This window comes from Gymnoscopelus braueri (assembly GCF_963280865.1).
Source record: "Gymnoscopelus braueri genome assembly, chromosome: 8".
Classification (NCBI taxonomy): domain Eukaryota; kingdom Metazoa; phylum Chordata; class Actinopteri; order Myctophiformes; family Myctophidae; genus Gymnoscopelus; species Gymnoscopelus braueri.
In genome coordinates, this window is record NC_137609.1 from 6418489 (window position 1) to 6443305 (window position 24817).

General features: G+C 40.3%; 2 protein-coding genes across 2 annotated transcripts; both read right to left on the minus strand.

Annotated features, from left to right (window-relative positions):
- Positions 1 to 3463: 3463 nt before the first annotated feature.
- On the minus strand, positions 3464 to 11691 carry LOC308090654 (uncharacterized protein; the record flags this gene model as incomplete). The annotated part of the gene is made up of 6 exons (XM_080435920.1): positions 3464 to 4113; positions 5759 to 5862; positions 5982 to 6115; positions 6226 to 6411; positions 7022 to 7123; positions 11469 to 11691. 6 exons carry the CDS (start codon positions 11689 to 11691, stop codon positions 3948 to 3950), a joined length of 915 nt encoding a protein of 304 aa, XP_080292046.1. The 3' UTR covers positions 3464 to 3947.
- A 4197-nt stretch (positions 11692 to 15888) lies between these two features.
- On the minus strand, positions 15889 to 24558 carry LOC308090395 (uncharacterized protein). The gene is made up of 6 exons (XM_080435552.1): positions 24385 to 24558; positions 21454 to 21555; positions 18673 to 18858; positions 18429 to 18562; positions 18188 to 18291; positions 15889 to 16538 (listed from the first exon to the last, which is right to left on the minus strand). The coding sequence occupies exons 1-6, from the start codon at positions 24521 to 24523 to the stop codon at positions 16373 to 16375; spliced, it is 831 nt and encodes a 276-aa protein (XP_080291678.1). The 5' UTR covers positions 24524 to 24558; the 3' UTR covers positions 15889 to 16372.
- Between the last annotated feature and the right edge of the window lie 259 nt (positions 24559 to 24817).

Here is a 24817-nt window from a genome sequence, read left to right on the forward strand (position 1 = left end):
GAAGGGTACAGTTGTCCCCCCCCCCCCCCCCAAATGTACCCTTCATCCCCGCCTGTCGGCGGGCCTGTTCAAAGTACATATCACTGTTTGGAATCATTTTTACACAGGGCACTGTTCCTTTATGAATTACATTATAGCCACTTCTCCAGAGAGCACTAAACCACTGCTCTGGCATAATATCCATAGATGTGTTACAGTAGTTAACCAGTTTAGCGTTATATTATTATAATTTTTTACCTCCATGCTGTGGTGCAGTCCTCTGTACAGCATTCTGCTGGGTCCCACGGTCAGGGTGATGAACTCTGAGTCTGTCATATATGTTGTTTGTCGGGTATGGCCTGGTGTACACGTCCTCAGACATTCTAGTTCATCTTCAAACTACGCTTGTTGTACAACTCGATGGAAGACACAACCTCTCGTTTGGTAAATGGCTGCAGAGCAGCCTATTGTTAACTTCTTTAAAGAGGGCAGGCGTAGCCAGCAAATGTCACAGGAAATGCCCACCTCTGCTGTGGCGTGCATTTCCTCAGCTACAATATGACTTTAGTGAATTCACTGTTATCAATAGGACAGACTGTGAATGATGACTTTGTCTTTGTTCATGTCCTTGCAGATGGTATGGCATTAGGCCTCATTGTAAATATGATACATGCTCCACTCTGGAGGGATTTCCATGAATGAAAGCTACCCAGAACTCAGAAGCTTAGGGAGTGGTTGATCATAGTTTTTACAGACAGACATCATGGGTGATATTCTGATATTAAAGAGGATTTACGGCTGTGGCTAAGGCCGAAAGTATCATCAGGGACATTTACCACCCCAGCCATGGTCTGTTCAAACCGCTGCGGCATCCACGGCCAGGCAAACGATACAGGAGCATCGGGAGCAGTACCACCAGACTCATGAACAGTTTCTATCTAGCAGCAATTAGACTGCTGAATAAGAGCTAAGCCTGTGGCCACTGCACAGACTGAACTGAACTGTGTTTTTAATGCACAGACTGAACTGATCTGTGTTTTTAATGGACTGTCCTTTACATACATTCATTATTAAATTATTATGCACATTAGCCACTTTTTTCATGCACTTTATTCTACCTCTATTCTCCATATCTTTTAACTGCATTGATGGGCCTGCACAATTAAGAATTTCACCCATGTTACTTACGTAATGTGATGTGACAATAAAGTTTGATTCTGATTCTTGCAGTAAATGTTAGCACAGTGTGATGTTGGTATAGAAAACAACTCACTAGAATACTTTGCAATAGCTGTTGAAATGATTTAGACAATAGCACCTGAGGAAACAGAAGGACCAACAAAGACAGGCATTGTCAGAACTCACAACCATTTTGTTGCCTTGCCTGTATGTAGAACATACATATAGGAAATGTTTTTTGGTTGCAGTGCAACAACATTAACGCATCCAATGTGTCTGCCTTACATAGGCCTACTGTAAACATTTATTAACTCAAATTAGTTGCATGTGGGGTCAACTGGAATCCTAGCATCCCTATTGTGGCGTGAACTCTTTGCGAAAATAGCCGATATACAAGCTCATAATCCATCGCAATGTGACGCATTGTGAGCTTGTAGATTGGTTATTTTCAGCGATATGTATTTGCTGTAGAGGGAAATAAGGAGGGGGCCTAGTATAGACCTATGGGAGACTCCGGTCAATGAAGTATAATCAGGTTTAAGTGGTTTAGTGCAGCAGAGGAGGTAGGCTATCACCTACAGTACAGTATCTGAAAACATCTATGCCGTCTCCCAAAACCTTCTCTTGTCCTCCTCACTAAACCCAACATATGTGTTTTTGTCATTCTTGTAACACATCATTTGAGTGGCTAGGCCTGTCTCAATTATTACATAATTGCCTAATCGTAATTATCTGAGATAATCACAATTATTTTGCATAACCGTTATAATCGTCATAATCGTTTCCATGTTGAAAAATGTAAATACATTTTCAAATATAAAAAAAGAATTTGCGGAAATAGTTGATCTACAAGCATACAACGTGTCACATGCTTGTAGATCAACAATTTCTATTCTTTCTATTAAACTATTACATTTTCAAAAGTATAAAGTTATTAAATATGTCAGTCATTTATTTCTTATAGTGATTTTTCATATGTGAAATGTGTTTACAAAGCCTAAAAGCAAAACAGAAATGTAATATTTATATGTTCCAACGTTCAATGTCAAAAACACAATTAAATCCTTAATCGCAATTATTTGTGTGACAATTAATCGTCAAGTAAAATGTCATGAATGTGACAACCCTATGAGTGGCACATATCTTTCCTTCTGAAAAACAAAGAACTGTGGTTACGCTCAACTCAAGTATGTTTGTGACAGGAAGTCACACCTCTCTCTCTCTGTGCTGCTCAGCTCAATTCTGCAGCAAAGAACTTTCACACAGAATTAGCTAGTTAGCAAATAGTAGTAGCAAAAAGTTTGTTGTGAAGAACAACACGCAAAATCTACGGAAAATCTAGCCTGGCACAAATGGGCATATAGGTTGCATCATGATACTATAGGGGAATCTAGAGGGACAAAATGTTGATTGTACAACGGTGCAAGAGTTATGGGCCAAAACGTGAAGCTGCCAGTTATAGCGCCACCATGAGGCTGAATAAAGAAATTGGTGTAAAGATTCTACTTTGGGCTACTGGGAGTGTGTGTGTGCAAAGTGTCATGCTGATCAGTCCAGTGGTGCCAGTCTGCCAGACCAATCGGCAATGAAGGGGTTAAGTGCAGTGCAGCGGGTACTGTAGGTGATAGTGTAGAATCTATGCTATCACCTCTCTGGATCTATGCCGTCTCCCAAAACCTTTTCTAAACATCTCTTGTCCACTCCTCACTAAACCCAACGCATCTATGTGTCATTCTTTTCACATCATATAAGCGTCATATATCTTTCCACCTGAAAAACAAAGAACTGTGGTTACGCTCAAGCATGCTTGTGAAAGGAAGTCACACCTCTCTCTCGTTGGACGCAACGTGCTGTGCTGCTCAGCTCAATTCTGCAGCAAAGAGCCTTTGCACAGAATTAGTTACAGTATATGGCTTGACATGCAGAAAGTCCTAGATTCTAACAAGTTGCTCAGAAGAAGGCAGAATCCCACCTTAGGAGCTGTGGTGTAAAGTAACAAAGTTCTTCTCTCTCTCAGGTTTAATGTTATTATTCTACCAGTGTATAGCTTAATTTAAGTCAATTTAAGTGAACAGTAGCCATTGTGACAGCATTAGAATGTTACGTTCCCAAGATTTCTAATTCCATATGTGACAGCACTTGAAAGAATGGTACTGGACAAATGATCCAGTCTTTATGGCTTTATTTCATGTATTCAAGCAAACAAGCAAACAAGCAACAAAAAAAGTTCAAAACACAGTTAATGAACCTTGAAGAAAAACAGCTGACTGGCTGTTTTGTTACGAAATGCACTTTGAACCTTTACTTTAACTTTTACTGAAGGTGTCCTCCCCGACACCAGGGTCTAAATGTCTCAATGGCAGAGTAGGGAGACCACCTACAACCACTGCAGATGTACTAGTTATATTGTATTACTAACATGTACCATGTACGGATTTGTTAAAATAATGTTTTATTCATTAACTTGAGTCCCGGATTGTAGCTTTAAGGAACTGATTTGGACCAAACCCAGTTCAGAATACATTACACAGAATGCAACACACTTCATTGATCTATATGAACATGGTAATACAATTGAACAGATGACTGTTGTTATTCACATTCTATAGGCTCTCCTTTAACTAAATAATACATATATTTAAATTGTAATGTACATGTATGTGCATATTGAGTAGAATTGCAAGGCAGGCAAACCAAAGCAAACACACAAACTGCCACATGCAAACACACCCATCATGTACAGTAGCACCAACGCACCAGCTAACTAATACATGGAAAAAATAATGGTTTCAGTAGATAACTCTTTCACAGATCCAGTGGTTAAGTGCATCACATGATCTGTCGTTCCATCCTTTATGTTCTTTAACCTCAGGGTTAGGGTTAAAAAACTCAGCACAGTCTTCTTCAGTATTAGGAGGGTTTCCTTTGTTATTAGGCTCAGGATGTCTCCAGTACCTGGAGAAAAGTAGGAACATTTAGTCAATTACCTTACCTGTACAAGGATGGGTTTTCACTCTAAGTATTGTTTTTAATTATTACCTCAAATTATATTCTAGATATTAGTTTCAAATTAACTGGATTATGAAATAAGCAACTTATTATTATAATATAATTGTTGTAGTGATTGTCACGATGGGAGGTTTGTATTTTATTATAATACTACTCGGAGCCTTGCATGTCGGCAGTGGTGGAAAGTAACTAAGTACATTTACTTAAGTACTGTACTTAAGTACAATTTTGAGATATTTGTACTTTACTTGAGCATTTCCAATTTCCAATACTTTTACTTCTACTCCACTACATCTCGGAGACAAATATTGAACTTCTACTCCACTACAATCATGTAAAAACTTTAGTTACTAGTTACTTTTCAGATATAAATTATGATATTATGAAACATACATTAACCACTTTAGCCCTATTTTATACATAGGCTATTTGAAAATAGCAGATCTACAAGCTCACAACGCGTCACATCGCGACGCGTTGTGAGCTTGTAGATCTGCTTTTTTCAAACATTTTAGTACTTTTACTTTTGGTACTTTAAGTATATTTTGATCCCAAAACTTTTGTACTTTTAATTAAGTAGATTTAGAATTCTGGAGTTTTACTTGTAACAGAGTATTTCTATGTTGCAGTATTGATACTTTTACTTAAGTAAAGAATTTGAGTACTTTTTCCACCACTGCATGTCGGGAACGATGCAAGTCAGGAATACTTGCCCCACGCATTGTGCAATACCCCTGTTATCTGATGTACACCCGCATCACATTTGTTTCGTGCTGCCGCTTTCGTTCTCTTCCTTCAACTCAACAGCTCTTGTAATTTCTGTTTCTTCTTTTTCTTTATAGGGTTTTATGGTGGTTGGCATCCTTATTTGCTACATTAACCCACAAACTTGTTTATTATATAAATGTCTCCTCTGCTGCTGGATTATATTTTGTATAAGTCACCTCTTCAACTTCCACTTTCCTCAGCTCATCCACCATGCTATCCCTTTCCCTTTGGTAGTGACTACAGTCTATAATAGCATATTCCACAGACTCCTCTTCCTGGCAATGATCACATAAACCTATTTGCCAATCAAATACGATGTTTTATTTAATAAACTGTTTCCCAGTCTTAAACCCTTATTTAACCCTGTAATGATGACCTCCTCTCTCTACTTCTCATTCTGTTTTTACCCATTTTTCTTTGAATGTTATAAAAATACCTTCCTTCTCCTCCTCCATCCCAACATTACTGCCATTCTTCTACCACATTGTTCCATATTACATTGCATTATATTGGCTGTGTGACACAAAGCTTGGCCAATCAGTTAAGCCGACGAGTCGGGTTGGTCCAATACTGGCTAGATGGCACAAACGTGGCATGACGCTCCACCAATCTGTGACGCCTTGGAGTCATATAAGGCACACAGGTTTGGTCGTACGCTTTCCAAGTTACACCCGTGTCAGTCTGGCAGACTTACAGACAGACACACAGATTTGGTGAATTTAATAGAAGGATTTAACACCATTTAGAAGAATCTAGTAAAGAGGGAATATGTGAATTTTATTAAATATGAAATAAATGGAGTAGAAAGAAGGTAAAGTTTTACGTTGGTGTGGTCAGTGGCGTTCCATCGACCCACTTCCAGGTTTTTTCTTCCTCTCTGTCAGTCAAACCCAGCCACACTCTCCAGTTTAGACGAACAACAAAGTCCTGGACAGAAAAGCTGCTGGTTACTGAAGCGCACACACACACACACACACACACACACACACACACACACACACACACACACACACACACACACACACACACACACACGCACATTATACCTGTTTTTCTTTGCTGTTTATGACCATCAGGTCTGATTGGTTGTCTTTACAGTATTGTCTGCTGTCCTCCCAGTTCTTCGTTTCAGTAGAGATGTAATAATAACTGCTGGCAAGTTTCTTCCATCCAGGTAATTCTAACAACACATAAACATCGACACTGTTCTTTAATCTGCTCAGATTAATGACAAATGATGAACAACATGACGTAACAATGAAGGAAAATAGTTAGTGATGTTTCACTGACCACGGAGCCTCTTCTTCTGGTCATCTCTCTCTTCAGTCAGGTTGATATTTCTGGTCTGTAATTCATCCAAACTGGTCTGGAACTCATCCAAACTGGTCTGGAATTTGGCTTTCTCTTCATCCAGGTTATGTCTTGTCTCAGTGGTCTGTAACTCTAACTGGTCAAGGCGTTTGACCAGGTTGCTGTCTGCGAGAAGGACAATCAACAAACTGATTTGTTTTACATACAACTATGTTCTGTTAGTAAATCTTCATTTGACAATGAGACAAAGGGCCAAGTTTTGGGTAAACAGGCTAACCGGCGTGACGTGCAGTCAACAGTGGTGGGAAGTGGTGACAGACTTTCTGTGTAAAGAAGGCTTTCATATCATACTTGCTAGTCCTAGTCGTTATGGATACCACCGCGAGTTAGCCCGCGTCACAGGATGCCTGGAATTCCATATATGGCGCTAACTGACATATCCAAGTCTGACATCATAGACTCCATCTTTGGGCATGACTGACCGACATTGGGACTCCATATATGGATATGACTCACTCATAGTGACATAACCGGGATGACACAAGCACCATAGCCAACGATATAAAAGGCAAGGGAATCTCAGAGACAGATTCATATCTTACGATGACCCCCAGAGTAGATCCTCAAACCTCTCACCAGGAGCGTACCATGTACTAGCCAGGGTATCTGCCCCAAAATATGGCCCAATGTATTTGAAGCAACAGACGTCAACACAATTTCTGACTCAAATATAGCATGTAAAGATACTTTTATATGTTTATAGAATGACACTCACTGTGTATGACCAGGCCTATGATGGCAGCCAATAGGAGAAGGCACAGCGTTCCCAGACAACCAGCAGCAGCTCTGGAACGATTGTTCTTTGGCTCATCAGAACCTGAAAAACATAAGATAAACCTACAGTATGAGGTTACTTCAGAGGATTTAGAGTTTTGTTTCAAAAGTATGCGGTTGCTAAGGTGTAAAAGGTGGTTGCTAGTAGGGATGTCCGATATTATCGGCCTCCCGATATTAGCATAAAAAATTAATATCGGAAAATATCGGTATCGTTTTTTTTTGTTTAGTTTTTTATAAGTTACAGGAGTTCTTACTGTATGGTGTGTGTGATATGAAATGTGAGCTTACCATAATCACAGTAATCCTTAATCATATTCCATCATATTCAATCAGAGAAATGAGACAGACTCCAGTCCCTTTCAAATTAGAGCACTGCAGAGGGCAGGTGTGTGTGTCTGGGTCCAGCTGACGCTCGTTGACACTCGTTAATGTTATACTGTAGGTATCAAAGCAATTATGCTTCTGCACTGTCAAATAGACCAATTATTTGTTTACCAACATTGAGACTGGATGCACAGGTGATTGTTTCGTGCAATCAATTCCCAACCTGTTGTTTCGGGGTGCGCTGGTTTCAGCACACCCCAACCCCCTCTTGTGTGTTGGCTAGTGAGGCGTGTCCTAGCGAGACCTGACAGAATGGGTTTCATTGCGCGCATATTGGTTGCACGCATACTGGTTCTTATCAGTGTGACGTCGTCTGTTAATGGTTCTATAGGCCAACATCTAATCTAAGATTAGTGGGACTCATTCAAATGACCACCAGTGAGTCCCGGGACTCACTTTATTGAAAATCTAACAACATCACTGTATTATATTAGATTAATTAGATATTATATTGATATTATAGCTATTTTATTTTATTAGATATGTGATGTTTTTACCTAACAATTAGTTCACTTTTGGTGAAAAAGCCTGCATATATCGGTATTGGTTGATATCGGTATCGGAAATTAGGAGATGGACAATATCGATAAAAAAGGCAATATCGAACATCTCTTGCTAGGGTGAAACACGCAGTTGCAAGGCCATAGTAGGCGGTTGATGGGGTGTCGCTAGGGTGAAATAGGTGGTTGCAATAATGTAACGGGCAGTTGCCAGCGTAAAACGGGTGGTTGCTAGGGTAAAGTAGTTGGTTGCAAGGTGTACTCTATGGTAAAACAACAGGTTACCAGGGTGAGGTGGAGATTGCTATAGGGTAGTAGGCAGGGCAAAACGTGTGTTTGCTAGAGTAAAACAGATGGTTGTTGGGGAGAAACAGGTGCTAGTTACGATGTACTGTAGTAGGCAGCTGCAGGGTGTAAAAGATGGTTGCTGTGGTAAAACAGGTGGTTACTAGCATGTAGTAATCGGCTGCTCAGGGGTTGGTAGCATAAAATAGGTAGTAGTTATGGTGTAATCGGCAATTACTATGGAATTAATAGATTGTAATTTGTGGTTGCTATGGCATTGCCAGGGTTTGAATGGGTGCGATTGCGAGGAAGGCTGTAGTATTTGATTTTAATGTAATATAAAAGCTTATATTAACTGAGTGTAAAAAGCATAACAGCATAATATGTCATTAGAGTGTGATGGAACATGGGTTCAAAGGAACGGTCGTAACTCAAAAAGTATAAATCTCTGAGATTAACATTTAGCAGGAATCAGTGGAAACACCTAAACCAAGGGTCTTCAACAGGGGGTCCGGGACCCCTAGGTGGTCCTCAGAGTTACTTCAGGGGGTCCGCCAAATCTTTGTGTGAAATGATTTTTTTTAAATCTTAACCACTTGAACCCTAGCATCCCTTTTTCTGAGGAAAACTTTAGCCAAAAAATAGCAGATCTACAAGCTCACAACGCCTCGCAGCGCGAGGCGTTGTGAGCTTGTAGATCTGCTATTTTTTGGCAAAGAGGCTTGGTGTAGAGCGAAAAAAGAGCAGACCAAGTAAACCAAAAAAGTTTAATCTGAAACACAATTTTATACAATATAGAGGGGGTCCCTGCTTCATCTCTCACTCAGCTAGGGGGTCCTTGGCCTGAAAACGTTGAAGACCCCTGGTCTAGTATGTGAAGAGTCTAACTTGGCTATTGACTCATTTTGGATTAAAAAAAAATTCTTCCTGACTTTTTCTGCTTTTATGAATGGCTTTTTGAGAAACGGTCAAATATGTCCACCTGTTTCTCACCTGCCTTTTTTTTTTCCTTCAGGAGACAGAAGAAATTCTGCCAAGTCATTCTGCCTCATTCCTTCTGAAGGAAATTGTGTCTAGGTGTGTAGCAGGTCCCTGCTTCATCTCTCACTCAACTAGGGGGTCCTTGGCCTGAAAACGTTGAAGACCCCTGGCCTAAACATTTAGATGTCTATATTTTGTCTGTAGTCTAAGAAGACAAGGTCTAATATCAGCATGACACCCATGGATCTCAGACTTCATGTGGCTAGTCTTAGCAGTCTATCTATCATGTCACACAAAACTCCTTTTACACTGAGGACAAAACCTTGAACAGAACTTGGCAATGCTACAGACAGGTGCCAACCAAGGATGCACATACATTTAGCAAATGTGTTACACGACTGACAAAATCACAAGGTCACCAGCACTCACTTCAGCGTCTGACGCTGATGAAAGCTCACACGTGTGCCGTGTGTGGTTGTTGCCAGTGCCAAATGATAAAACGGAAGGATTTCAAGCTGGTGGTTTTGTTTCAACTATTTTCAACACTGTGTTCAGTTTTTTTTCTTTTTCTTTTCTTTTTACGAGTGCTTGCATTTGCTTTGCACTACTTGGAACAGTGGCGTACGCACTGTAGAGGCAGGACAGGCGGTCGCCTGCCCAACTAAGATCTCGCCTCCCCTAGAAAACCCAAATAACCCGAAAATGTCAATGCGTGCTTAATGTCCTCAAAGTCACGCATCCAACAAGATTTGAACTGAGCAGATTGGACCTTCCGTTCCAGAGATAATGGCCAAAACATCTTGAAAAAGGCCACTTTCGCCGGTTTTCGATCGCCGATTTTCGAGGGGGGGACCAAAAAAAATCTCGCCTGCCCTAAATGTAATTCCTGTGGACGCTACTGACTTGGAACCAGGAGTATGATGATGATATAGGTTTTTAAATGCAGGCACCCCCCTTATGGTTTATCTGTCATATTGATATTGATGTTTCCGTGCTGGTGAAAATGTGAATTAATCATCTTCATATCTAGGAGAACTATACAACACTGTTTTCAGTCGTGATATGACCAGTTGTTGTTAATTAAACATTTTCAAGTCAAGGACCCCCAGATTGATATGTGTTAGGCCCCCATTTGAAGATATTTTGTACCAGGGATCCCAATAAGAGACTTTTGATTTTTGATGTTACAGTATATTCGGTACAGCATTCTACTGCTGTATACTGTACTGTAGGTCAGTGGTTCTCAACCTGTGCGACGGGACCCCCAGGGGGGTCCCCATATGATTTTTCTTTTTTTTTGGGGGGGGGGTCCTCAGATGACAGTGAAGTGACAATTTAAGGACTTTTAAGACCTTGTTTATACCTCAAAAGAAAGAAAAAGAAAGAAAATAAAAAGTAAATTACTGCATCAAAAGTAATCAACAAACTACTATAAAAACTGGTCAAACATTGGCTAAATTGTCAAATAATATAAGACAGATGCAAAATGTGTACAAATATTTTCACAATATTTATCTGTGGCAAAAAATCTAAGTGAAGGTGCTCGGGTGGCGCAGTGGTAAAGTCCCTGCCCACCACCATGGAGGTTGTGGGTTTAAATCCACCGTGGTGCATCCGGCTGTGTCGAGCGTCTACACGAACACAATTGGCCAGTGGTGGAAAAAGTACTCAAATGTTTTACTTAAGTAAAAGTATCAATACTGCACTATAGAAATACTCTGTTACAAGTATAAGTCCGGAAATCAAAATGTACTTGAGTAAAAGTACAAAAGTATTGGCATCAAAATATACTTAAAGTACCAAAAGTAAAAGTAGTCACTATGCAGTTTTCAAATGTATAAAAATCTTTAGAAAATAGCCTATCTACAAGCTCGCATCTTGAGATGTAGTGGAGCAGAAGTAAAAGTGCTGAAAAATGGAAATACTCCAGTTTTCAAGGCATTGCTTCAAAGATTTTGTTTTGTAGATTACACAAGGAAGAGAACATGATGTTAATAAATGCAAATATTCCATTAAAAAATACCTTATTTTCTGAGTAAACTATCACATTAAGTTATCAATTTTGGCCGCTTTCAGGTTTCATGCCACTATTTCTGAAAATGTTTTTAACAGGGCATTGCTCCTTGGCACAAGCCACCTTGAAAGTTTTGGGTTAAATTATAGTATAACCACTACACCGCTGCCTTTGTGTAGATGCGTTGGTTAACCATTGTAGCTTCCTCTCTCTTTCATTACCTCCACGCTGCTCTTGTGCTGTGTTCTGCGGCACGGCATCCTGCTGTGTCCCAGGGCGGAGGTCATCTGCGGTGACGTAGATGTCCACTATCCTCTCCTCCCTCTCTCCCCTGTCTTCATCCTCTCCTCTCTCCTCCACCTCTACTTCCCTCTCTCCTCGACTATATCTGACTTTCTGCGTCAGGTCAGGCCTGGCGACGGCATACACATGCTCCTCAGACATTCTAGTTCATCTTCAAACTACGCTTGTTGTACAACTCGATGGAAGACACAACCTCTCGTTTGGTAAATGGCTGCAGAGCAGCCTATTGTTAACTTCTTTAAAGAGGGCAGGCGTAGCCAGAAAATGTCACAGGAAATGCCCACCTCTGCTGTGGCGTGAATTTCCTCAGCTACAATATGACTTTAGTGAATTCACAGTTATCAATAGGACAGACTGTGAATGACGACTTTGTCTTTGTTCATGTCATAAATCCACGTGTTTTCTCTCCCCAGTGAGTTGTAACTAGTGTTGCCATTTGAATACCAATAGGACCTCAATGGAAACGGACTTTCCATTGAGGTCAAAGTGTTTTAACTGTACTTTCTGCCTAATAAAATCTTCAATCAATCAATCAATCAATCAATACTGTAAGCGTGAACGCATCGCTTTTTTCATAGATTTTCTTGTTAATACCTGGCAACCCCCCCCTTCTCTCTCTCTCTCTCTCTCTCTCTCTCTCTCTCTCTCTCTCTGATCAGATGCGCTGTATTGCGCTAGTGACACACACACACACACACACACACACACACACACACACACACACACACACACACACACACACACACAAAGTCACACAGACACGTCGCAACGCAGCGCGCAGTTCCACCAGTCCACCACCACACAAATATAAATTAAATTAATTCTTAAGAAGTTTACGACATCTCTGTTCCGGCGGGTTAGGGTTTGGCGGGGATGAAGGGTACAGTTGTCCCCCCCCCCCCCCAAATGTACCCTTCATCCCCGCCTGTCGGCGGGCCTGTTCAAAGTACATATCACTGTTTGGAATCATTTTTACACAGGGCACTGTTCCTTTATGAATTACATTATAGCCACTTCTCCAGAGAGCACTAAACCACTGCTCTGGCATAATATCCATAGATGTGTTACAGTAGTTAACCAGTTTAGCGTTATATTATTATAATTTTTTACCTCCATGCTGTGGTGCAGTCCTCTGTACAGCATTCTGCTGGGTCCCACGGTCAGGGTGATGAACTCTGAGTCTGTCATATATGTTGTTTGTCGGGTATGGCCTGGTGTACACGTCCTCAGACATTCTAGTTCATCTTCAAACTACGCTTGTTGTACAACTCGATGGAAGACACAACCTCTCGTTTGGTAAATGGCTGCAGAGCAGCCTATTGTTAACTTCTTTAAAGAGGGCAGGCGTAGCCAGCAAATGTCACAGGAAATGCCCACCTCTGCTGTGGCGTGCATTTCCTCAGCTACAATATGACTTTAGTGAATTCACTGTTATCAATAGGACAGACTGTGAATGATGACTTTGTCTTTGTTCATGTCCTTGCAGATGGTATGGCATTAGGCCTCATTGTAAATATGATACATGCTCCACTCTGGAGGGATTTCCATGAATGAAAGCTACCCAGAACTCAGAAGCTTAGGGAGTGGTTGATCATAGTTTTTACAGACAGACATCATGGGTGATATTCTGATATTAAAGAGGATTTACGGCTGTGGCTAAGGCCGAAAGTATCATCAGGGACATTTACCACCCCAGCCATGGTCTGTTCAAACCGCTGCGGCATCCACGGCCAGGCAAACGATACAGGAGCATCGGGAGCAGTACCACCAGACTCATGAACAGTTTCTATCTAGCAGCAATTAGACTGCTGAATAAGAGCTAAGCCTGTGGCCACTGCACACAGACTGAACTGAACTGTGTTTTTAATGCACAGACTGAACTGATCTGTGTTTTTAATGGACTGTCCTTTACATACATTCATTATTAAATTATTATGCACATTAGCCACTTTTTTCATGCACTTTATTCTACCTCTATTCTCCATATCTTTTAACTGCATTGATGGGCCTGCACAATTAAGAATTTCACCCATGTTACTTACGTAATGTGATGTGACAATAAAGTTTGATTCTGATTCTTGCAGTAAATGTTAGCACAGTGTGATGTTGGTATAGAAAACAACTCACTAGAATACTTTGCAATAGCTGTTGAAATGATTTAGACAATAGCACCTGAGGAAACAGAAGGACCAACAAAGACAGGCATTGTCAGAACTCACAACCATTTTGTTGCCTTGCCTGTATGTAGAACATACATATAGGAAATGTTTTTTGGTTGCAGTGCAACAACATTAACGCATCCAATGTGTCTGCCTTACATAGGCCTACTGTAAACATTTATTAACTCAAATTAGTTGCATGTGGGGTCAACTGGAATCCTAGCATCCCTATTGTGGCGTGAACTCTTTGCGAAAATAGCCGATATACAAGCTCATAATCCATCGCAATGTGACGCATTGTGAGCTTGTAGATTGGTTATTTTCAGCGATATGTATTTGCTGTAGAGGGAAATAAGGAGGGGGCCTAGTATAGACCTATGGGAGACTCCGGTCAATGAAGTATAATCAGGTTTAAGTGGTTTAGTGCAGCAGAGGAGGTAGGCTATCACCTACAGTACAGTATCTGAAAACATCTATGCCGTCTCCCAAAACCTTCTCTTGTCCTCCTCACTAAACCCAACATATGTGTTTTTGTCATTCTTGTAACACATCATTTGAGTGGCTAGGCCTGTCTCAATTATTACATAATTGCCTAATCGTAATTATCTGAGATAATCACAATTATTTTGCATAACCGTTATAATCGTCATAATCGTTTCCATGTTGAAAAATGTAAATACATTTTCAAATATAAAAAAAGAATTTGCGGAAATAGTTGATCTACAAGCATACAACGTGTCACATGCTTGTAGATCAACAATTTCTATTCTTTCTATTAAACTATTACATTTTCAAAAGTATAAAGTTATTAAATATGTCAGTCATTTATTTCTTATAGTGATTTTTCATATGTGAAATGTGTTTACAAAGCCTAAAAGCAAAACAGAAATGTAATATTTATATGTTCCAACGTTCAATGTCAAAAACACAATTAAATCCTTAATCGCAATTATTTGTGTGACAATTAATCGTCAAGTAAAATGTCATGAATGTGACAACCCTATGAGTGGCACATATCTTTCCTTCTGAAAAACAAAGAACTGTGGTTACGCTCAACTCAAGTATGTTTGTGACAGGAAGTCACACCTCTCTCTCTCTGTGCTGCTCAGCTCAATTCTGCAGCAAAGAACTTTCACACAGAATTAGCTAGTTAGCAAATAGTAGTAGCAAAAAGTTTGTTGTGAAGAACAACACGCAAAATCTACGGAAAATCTAGCCTGGCACAAATGGGCATATAGGTTGCATCATGATACTATAGGGGAATCTAGAGGGACAAAATGTTGATTGTACAACGGTGCAAGAGTTATGGGCCAAAACGTGAAGCTGCCAGTTATAGCGCCACCATGAGGCTGAATAAAGAAATTGGTGTAAAGATTCTACTTTGGGCTACTGGGAGTGTGTGTGTGCAAAGTGTCATGCTGATCAGTCCAGTGGTGCCAGTCTGCCAGACCAATCGGCAATGAAGGGGTTAAGTGCAGTGCAGCGGGTACTGTAGGTGATAGTGTAGAATCTATGCTATCACCTCTCTGGATCTATGCCGTCTCCCAAAACCTTTTCTAAACATCTCTTGTCCACTCCTCACTAAACCCAACGCATCTATGTGTCATTCTTTTCACATCATATAAGCGTCATATATCTTTCCACCTGAAAAACAAAGAACTGTGGTTACGCTCAAGCATGCTTGTGAAAGGAAGTCACACCTCTCTCTCGTTGGACGCAACGTGCTGTGCTGCTCAGCTCAATTCTGCAGCAAAGAGCCTTTGCACAGAATTAGTTACAGTATATGGCTTGACATGCAGAAAGTCCTAGATTCTAACAAGTTGCTCAGAAGAAGGCAGAATCCCACCTTAGGAGCTGTGGTGTAAAGTAACAAAGTTCTTCTCTCTCTCAGGTTTAATGTTATTATTCTACCAGTGTATAGCTTAATTTAAGTCAATTTAAGTGAACAGTAGCCATTGTGACAGCATTAGAATGTTACGTTCCCAAGATTTCTAATTCCATATGTGACAGCACTTGAAAGAATGGTACTGGACAAATGATCCAGTCTTTATGGCTTTATTTCATGTATTCAAGCAAACAAGCAAACAAGCAACAAAAAAAGTTCAAAACACAGTTAATGAACCTTGAAGAAAAACAGCTGACTGGCTGTTTTGTTACGAAATGCACTTTGAACCTTTACTTTAACTTTTACTGAAGGTGTCCTCCCCGACACCAGGGTCTAAATGTCTCAATGGCAGAGTAGGGAGACCACCTACAACCACTGCAGATGTACTAGTTATATTGTATTACTAACATGTACCATGTACGGATTTGTTAAAATAATGTTTTATTCATTAACTTGAGTCCCGGATTGTAGCTTTAAGGAACTGATTTGGACCAAACCCAGTTCAGAATACATTACACAGAATGCAACACACTTCATTGATCTATATGAACATGGTAATACAATTGAACAGATGACTGTTGTTATTCACATTCTATAGGCTCTCCTTTAACTAAATAATACATATATTTAAATTGTAATGTACATGTATGTGCATATTGAGTAGAATTGCAAGGCAGGCAAACCAAAGCAAACACACAAACTGCCACATGCAAACACACCCATCATGTACAGTAGCACCAACGCACCAGCTAACTAATACATGGAAAAAATAATGGTTTCAGTAGATAACTCTTTCACAGATCCAGTGGTTAAGTGCATCACATGATCTGTCGTTCCATCCTTTATGTTCTTTAACCTCAGGGTTAGGGTTAAAAAACTCAGCACAGTCTTCTTCAGTATTAGGAGGGTTTCCTTTGTTATTAGGCTCAGGATGTCTCCAGTACCTGGAGAAAAGTAGGAACATTTAGTCAATTACCTTACCTGTACAAGGATGGGTTTTCACTCTAAGTATTGTTTTTAATTATTACCTCAAATTATATTCTAGATATTAGTTTCAAATTAACTGGATTATGAAATAAACAACTTATTATTATAATATAATTGTTGTAGTGATTGTCACGATGGGAGGTTTGTATTTTATTATAATACTACTCGGAGCCTTGCATGTCGGCAGTGGTGGAAAGTAACTAAGTACATTTACTTAAGTACTGTACTTAAGTACAATTTTGAGATATTTGTACTTTACTTGAGCATTTCCAATTTCCAATACTTTTACTTCTACTCCACTACATCTCGGAGACAAATATTGAACTTCTACTCCACTACAATCATGTAAAAACTTTAGTTACTAGTTACTTTTCAGATATAAATTATGATATTATGAAACATACATTAACCACTTTAGCCCTATTTTATACATAGGCTATTTGAAAATAGCAGATCTACAAGCTCACAACGCGTCACATCGCGACGCGTTGTGAGCTTGTAGATCTGCTTTTTTCAAACATTTTAGTACTTTTACTTTTGGTACTTTAAGTATATTTTGATCCCAAAACTTTTGTACTTTTAATTAAGTAGATTTAGAATTCTGGAGTTTTACTTGTAACAGAGTATTTCTATGTTGCAGTATTGATACTTTTACTTAAGTAAAGAATTTGAGTACTTTTTCCACCACTGCATGTCGGGAACGATGCAAGTCAGGAATACTTGCCCCACGCATTGTGCAATACCCCTGTTATCTGATGTACACCCGCATCACATTTGTTTCGTGCTGCCGCTTTCGTTCTCTTCCTTCAACTCAACAGCTCTTGTAATTTCTGTTTCTTCTTTTTCTTTATAGGGTTTTATGGTGGTTGGCATCCTTATTTGCTACATTAACCCACAAACTTGTTTATTATATAAATGTCTCCTCTGCTGCTGGATTATATTTTGTATAAGTCACCTCTTCAACTTCCACTTTCCTCAGCTCATCCACCATGCTATCCCTTTCCCTTTGGTAGTGACTACAGTCTATAATAGCATATTCCACAGACTCCTCTTCCTGGCAATGATCACATAAACCTATTTGCCAATCAAATACGATGTTTTATTTAATAAACTGTTTCCCAGTCTTAAACCCTTATTTAACCCTGTAATGATGACCTCCTCTCTCTACTTCTCATTCTGTTTTTACCCATTTTTCTTTGAATGTTATAAAAATACCTTCCTTCTCCTCCTCCATCCCAACATTACTGCCATTCTTCTACCACATTGTTCCATATTACATTGCATTATATTGGCTGTGTGACACAAAGCTTGGCCAATCAGTTAAGCCGACGAGTCGGGTTGGTCCAATACTGGCTAGATGGCACAAACGTGGCATGACGCTCCACCAATCTGTGACGCCTTGGAGTCATATAAGGCACACAGGTTTGGTCGTACGCTTTCCAAGTTACACCCGTGTCAGTCTGGCAGACTTACAGACAGACACACAGATTTGGTGAATTTAATAGAAGGATTTAACACCATTTAGAAGAATCTAGTAAAGAGGGAATATGTGAATTTTATTAAATATGAAATAAATGTAGAAAAGAGAAAGAAGGTAAAGTTTTACGTTGGTGTGGTCAGTGGCGTTCCATCGACCCACTTCCAGGTTTTTTCTTCCTCTCTGTCAGTCAAACCCAGCCACACTCTCCAGTTTAGACGAACAACAAAGTCCTGGACAGAAAAGCTGCTGGTTACTGAAGCGCACACACACACACACACACACACACACACACACACACACACACACACACACACACACACACACACACACACACACACACACACACACACACACACGCACATTATACCTGTTTTTCTTTGCTGTTTATGACCATCAGGTCTGATTGGTTGTCTTTACAGTATTGTCTGCTGTCCTCCCAGTTCTTCGTTTCAGTAGAGATGTAATAATAACTGCTGGCAAGTTTCTTCCATCCAGGTAATTCTAACAACACATAAACATCGACACTGTTCTTTAATCTGCTCAGATTAATGACAAATGATGAACAACATGACGTAACAATGAAGGAAAATAGTTAGTGATGTTTCACTGACCACGGAGCCTCTTCTTCTGGTCATCTCTCTCTTCAGTCAGGTTGATATTTCTGGTCTGTAATTCATCCAAACTGGTCTGGAACTCATCCAAACTGGTCTGGAATTTGGCTTTCTCTTCATCCAGGTTATGTCTTGTCTCAGTGGTCTGTAACTCTAACTGGTCAAGGCGTTTGACCAGGTTGCTGTCTGCGAGAAGGACAATCAACAAACTGATTTGTTTTACATACAACTATGTTCTGTTAGTAAATCTTCATTTGACAATGAGACAAAGGGCCAAGTTTTGGGTAAACAGGCTAACCGGCGTGACGTGCAGTCAACAGTGGTGGGAAGTGGTGACAGACTTTCTGTGTAAAGAAGGCTTTCATAGCATACTTGCTAGTTCTAGTCGTTAGTTAGCCGCGAGTTAGACCGCGTCACAGGATGCCTGGAATTTCATATATGGCGCTAACTGACATATCCAAGTCTGACATCATAGACTCCATCTTTGGGCATGACCGACATTGGGACTCCATATATGGATATGACTGACTCATAGTGACATAACCGGGATGACACAAGCACCATATAGCCAACGATATAAAAGGCAAGGGAATCTCAGAGACAGATTCAGATCTAACGATGACCCCCAGAGTAGATCCTCAAACCTCTCACCGGGAGCGTACCATGTACTAGCCAGGGTATCTGGCCTTGCAACCAGATACTCCGGGGACTACAGAGCCCTTCCCACTGATTCTCTTTCACCCTCTAGAACATCTCGGTTTAAGTTCTGCTTGGACACCATTGCAGCGGGTCTTGGCTCAGGTTTAGATAACCAGTCGAGCCTTTGGTCTTTTTGATCCTGTATTTTCAAGACTTGAGAAAGGTGGAGAACCAGTGATGAAGTAGACTGAAATTATCATTATTGAGTGTGTTGCAGGTGGATTAAGTCATGACCAATCAAATCATCGCTTTTCATCACCTTTAACAGAGTATTTTCATAATGTACTCAGTACCAGCGATTTTCGTGTTTTATAACCTTTTCAACCTTTCACAGAATTGTTATATCCATTCTAATCGTTTGTCTGGCTGTGTTTATAAACAAACATGACAGATCGACCAGCCCTCAAAGAGTTAAGTTTTCTCTCTCTCTCTCCGTTCTCTCGCTCTGCCCCCCCAAACAGGCTGCAAACGTCATATCCGTTTTCTGTAGTCGTATTTCCGCCCCCCTTCCGCAGGGCATCTTAGCTTAGCTTAGCTTATGACCGGGTTTCAGATCGTTGGTAAACACAACGACGATAACTGTTCGTCGCCCAGAAAAAAGAAAATGTAGCCGGAGCTCTCCGTTTGTTTTTTATATCGTGTGAAAAAACATGTTTTGCCCTATTTTGGCCTAAAAATCACATTTTTCTAGACAAAACCGAGAACCGGAAACAGAACCCGCTGAATCTGCCTGGCGATGCACGCTTATGAGAAACTAATCTCTCAAGAACAGATTCTGCTCTCCGCTTGAATCTTTCGGGGGGGGGTTCGTCATATCGCGTACGCAATGGCCTACAAGTGGGCGTACCTTCAGATCAGGAAGCAGGCCGCGCTTTACCCAATCAAATGTAGTGGGCGGAATATACGTGTCTGCCGATCCTTCCCCACTAGAAACAAACCGAAACTCATTTAACAATAGCGTCCTCGGAGCAGACAAAACCACGGAAAGATATTCACATTTTAACTTGCTCTTTCATCATAGAAACAAGTGGGCTTATAACCAAAACGATCCATGTTCTCTGGGAGAAGTGGTGTTAGTGTTCCGTGTAGAAATATTGTTAGTGGGAATGAAAACATAGTCGCACCACCGGAAGTGAAAGGCTGAAGGCAGACCAAAACCCCGGTTTCCTGGCGCACGGGTGCTCCATTTTACTCCCCCCAGAGCTAAGTGAAATAGTAAAAAACAGCAGAGGGTGCTGTTTTTCCTTTTTTATTTGGCGATGGGTTCCCAGATTGATGAGAAACAACAAAAATAAAACCTGGCGAAACAGTTGCGTGCATTAGCGCAAGATGAGGATAAAGGAAACATTCAGTCTAAATGTCCAATTTGCTAATTCACAACTACTACTACTACTTTTGTATTTGAAACTTTAAATCTCTCTAAATATTATAAACTTTCACGACAGCACAAATATCATTTATGAAAAGGCTACTTTAGGCTACAGTGAAGTCGGACTGAATTTTTTTTACTCTCTTGGTGTTTTGTTGTAGGGGATTATCTGGCACATGTATCTGTTATAAAAGAGAAATTGTATCATGAGTGGAACGGCTATAGTCCTTGGGAAACCATAAAGCTACCTAGGCATCTAAATGAGTTGCCATATTTACATTTCCTTACATTACAAATCCTTATAAGCTCTATATTTCTGGGATGTATAGTAGCTGAAACTCCCCCCCCCCCCCCCCTCGCTCGCAAGAGCGGACATCTGCAGAATAACGGCTCAGGGTCCGCATGGACGCAATGGACACATAGTGCAAATCGCTGTCCCAAAAAATTGCAGTGCGCTGCTGATTTGCAGATGACACACCCCCTACTGCACCTCTCCTCCCACACTGGTGCACGACAAGTCCACAAAACACCAAACACACGCAGGTGGGAGAAAACATGGCACATATTCGAATTTGCCTGTCCACTGCACATCACACAAATTTACCTGCCCCAAAATATGGCCCAATGTATTTCAAGCAACAGACGTCAACACAATTTCTGACTCAAATATAACATGTAAAGATACTTTTATATGTTTATAGAATGACACTCACTGTGTATGACCAGGCCAATGATGGCAGCCAATAGGAGAAGACACAGCGTTCCCAGAATACCTGCAGCAGCTCTGGAACGATAGTTCTTTGGCTCATCAGAACCTGAAAAACATAAGGTAAACCTACAGTATGAGGTTACTTCAGAGGATTTAGAGTTTTGTTTCAAAAGTATGCGGTTGCTAAGGTGTAAAAGGTGTTTGCTAGTAGGGATGTCCGATATTATCGGCCTCCCGATATTAGCTTAAAAAATTAATATCGGAAAATATCGGCATCGTTTTTTAAATGTTTTTATTATAAGTTACAGGAGTTCTTACTGTATGGTTGGTGTGTGTGATATATATAATCCTTAATCATATTCCATCATATTCAAGGGCAGATTCCATCATTCTCTTTTGCAGAGAAATGAGACAGACTCCAGTCACTTTCAAATTAGAGCACTGCAGAGGGCAGGTGTGTGTGTGTGTGTGTGTGTGTCAGGGTCCAGCTGATGCTCGTTGACACTCTTTAATGTTATAGGCATCAAAGCAATTATGTTTCTGCACTGTCAAATAGGCCAACATCTGATCTAAGATTAGTGGGACTCATTTAAATGACCACCAGATTTTCAATAAAGTGAGTCCCGGGACTCACTTTATTGAAAATCTAACAACATCACTGTATTATATTAGATTCATTAGATATTATATTGATATTATAGCTATTTTGTTTTATTAGATATGTGATGTTGTTACCTGACAATTAGTTGACTTTTGGTGAAAAAGCCAGCATATATCGGTATTGGTTGATATCGGTATCGGAAATTAGGAGATGGACAATATCGGTATATCGGTTATCGGTAAAAAAGTCAATATCGAGCATCTCTTGCTAGGGTGAAACACGCAGTTGCAAGGCCATAGTAGGCGGTTGATGGGGTGTTGCTAGGGTGAAATAGGTGGTTGCAATAATGTAACGGGCAGTTGCCAGCGTAAAACAGGTGGTTGCTAGGGTAAAGTAGTTGGTTGCAAGGTGTACTCTACGGTAAAACAACAGGTTACCAGGGTGAGGTGGAGATTGCTATAGGGTAGTAGGCAGGGCAAAACGTATGTTTACTAGAGTAAAACAGATGGTTGTTGGGGAGAAACAGGTGCTAGTTACGATGTACTGTAGTAGGCAGCTGCATGGTGTAAAAGATGGTTGCTGTGGTAAAACAGGTGGTTACTAGCATGTAGTAATCAGTTGCTCAGGGGTTAGTAGCATAAAATAGGTAGTTATTATGGTGTAGTCGGCAATTACTATGGAATTAATAGATTGTAATTTGTGGTTGCTAGCTTTAAGACCTTATTAATACCTCAAAAGAATTAAAAAGAAAGAAAATAAAAAGTAAATTACTGCACCAAAAGTAATCAACAAACTACTATAAAAACTGGTCAAACATTGGCTAAATTGTCAAATGATATAAGACAGATGCAAAATGTTCACAATATTTATCTGTGGCACCGAGTCAAACTAGATAATGTCTCAACTCTTGCATTCCAAGTGCTTGTCGGGGGGGGGGTCCCCAGTTCAAATATGATTATTTTAGGGGGTCTTGGGCTGAAAAGGTTGAGAACCACTGCTGTAGGTGAGGGGATAACAGTGAACTCTGACTGATATCTGGCCAGTTAAACAAAAGTGAAATTAAATGTTCCTTAGTTATAGTTTAAATGTTCCTCATTTTGCTGGGGACCCACTGGAACCCCCTCAAGGACCCCTTGAGGTCCCCGAACCCCACTTTGAGAACCACTGATATAGACTATATCATACATTACAGTTATGTTTATCTTTTATAAAAAATCTAAATGAAGGTGCTCGGGTGGCGCAGTGGTAAAGTCACTGCCCACCACCACGGAAGTTGTGGGTTCAAATCCATCGTGGTGCATCCGGCTTTGTCGAGCGTCTACACAATTGTAGACGCTCGACACAATTGGCCAGTGGTGGAAAAAGTACTCACATTTTTTACTTAAGTAAAAGTATCAATACTGCACACTAGAAATACTCTGTTACAAGTAAAAGTCCGGAAATCAAAATGTGCTGGAGTAAAAGTACAAAAGTATTGGCATCAAAATGTGCTTAAAAGTACCAAAAGTAAAAGTACTCATTATGCAGAATGTCCCATTTCAACCTTTCAAATGTATAAAAATCTTTCGAAAATAGCACAAATCTAAAAAGCGAAAAGCAAAAATAGCACAAATCTACAAGCTCACAATGTGAGCTTGTAGATTTGTGCTATTTTTGCTTTCGGGCTGAAGTGGTTACTGTATGTTTTGTAATAATAATCAAAATCTACAAAGTAACTAGTAACTAGAGTTTTCAAATAATTGTAGAGGAGTAAAAGTACAATATTTGCCCTTGAGATGTAGTGGCGCAGAAGTAAAAGTGCTGAAAAATGGAAATACTCGAGTCCAGTTTAGTAAAAGTACCTAAGTACAGTACTTAAGTAAATGTACTTAGCTACTTTACACCACTGCAATTGGCCCTGTTCGGGTGTTTGGGGGAGGGAAGCCGGGCGGGCAAAAAAATAATTGGCTACTCTAAATAAAATAAAATAAAAATAATAATCTAAATGCATTTTAGTGTCATTTAGTGTTTTCCTCACGATCCTATTGAATATCTACAATTTTCAAGGCATTGCTTCAAAGATTTTGTTTTGTAGATTACACAAGGAAGAGCACATGATGTGAATAAATGCAAATATTCCATAAAATAATACAGTATTTTCTCACACATTAAGTTATCAATTTTGGCCTTATTCAGGTTTCATGCCACTATTTCTGACAATGTTTTGCACAGGGCATTGTTCCTTGGCTCAAGCCACCTTGAAAGTTTTGGGTTAAATTATAGTATAACCACTACACCGCTGCCTTTGTGTAGATGTGTTGGTTAACCATTGTAGCTTCCTCTGTCTTTCATTACCTCCACGCTGCTCTTGTGCTGTGTTCGGCGGTACGACATCCTGCTGCGTCCCAGGGCGGACGTCATCTGCGGTGACGTAGATGTCCACTATCCTCTCCTCCCTCTCTCCCCTGTCTTCATCCTCTCCTCTCTCCTCCATCTCTACTTCCCTCTCTCCTCGAACATATCTGACCTTCTGCGTCAGGTCTGGCCTGGCGACGGCATACACTTGCTCCTCAGTCATTCTAGTTCATCTTCAAACTAACAACTGGAAAGCAGAAGTCAGAAAAAAGAGGAAGTTAGCAAGGTAATTTCCTGTCAACATCTCTCTTGGTACATATATTGCAGCCTAACATTAACAGCAAATGTCACAGCGTTAGGAACTTTCACAGGAAGTGCCCTCCTCTCTGCTGTGGTGTGCATTTCCTCAGCTATGATGCTTGGTGAAATCGAC

Bases quoted from the DNA above. Each gene is read 5' to 3' on its own strand.
- LOC308090395 (XM_080435552.1), bottom strand. From the start codon at position 24,523: ATGGAGGAGAGAGGAGAGGATGAAGACAGGGGAGAGAGGGAGGAGAGG. The intron at 18,292-18,428 runs GTATAATGTGCG...TTTTCTGTCCAG, and splicing joins TAAACAGCAAAGAAAAACAG to GACTTTGTTGTTCGTCTAAA. The intron at 16,539-18,187 runs GTAAAACTTTAC...ACTTTTCTCCAG, and splicing joins ACGCCACTGACCACACCAAC to GTACTGGAGACATCCTGAGC.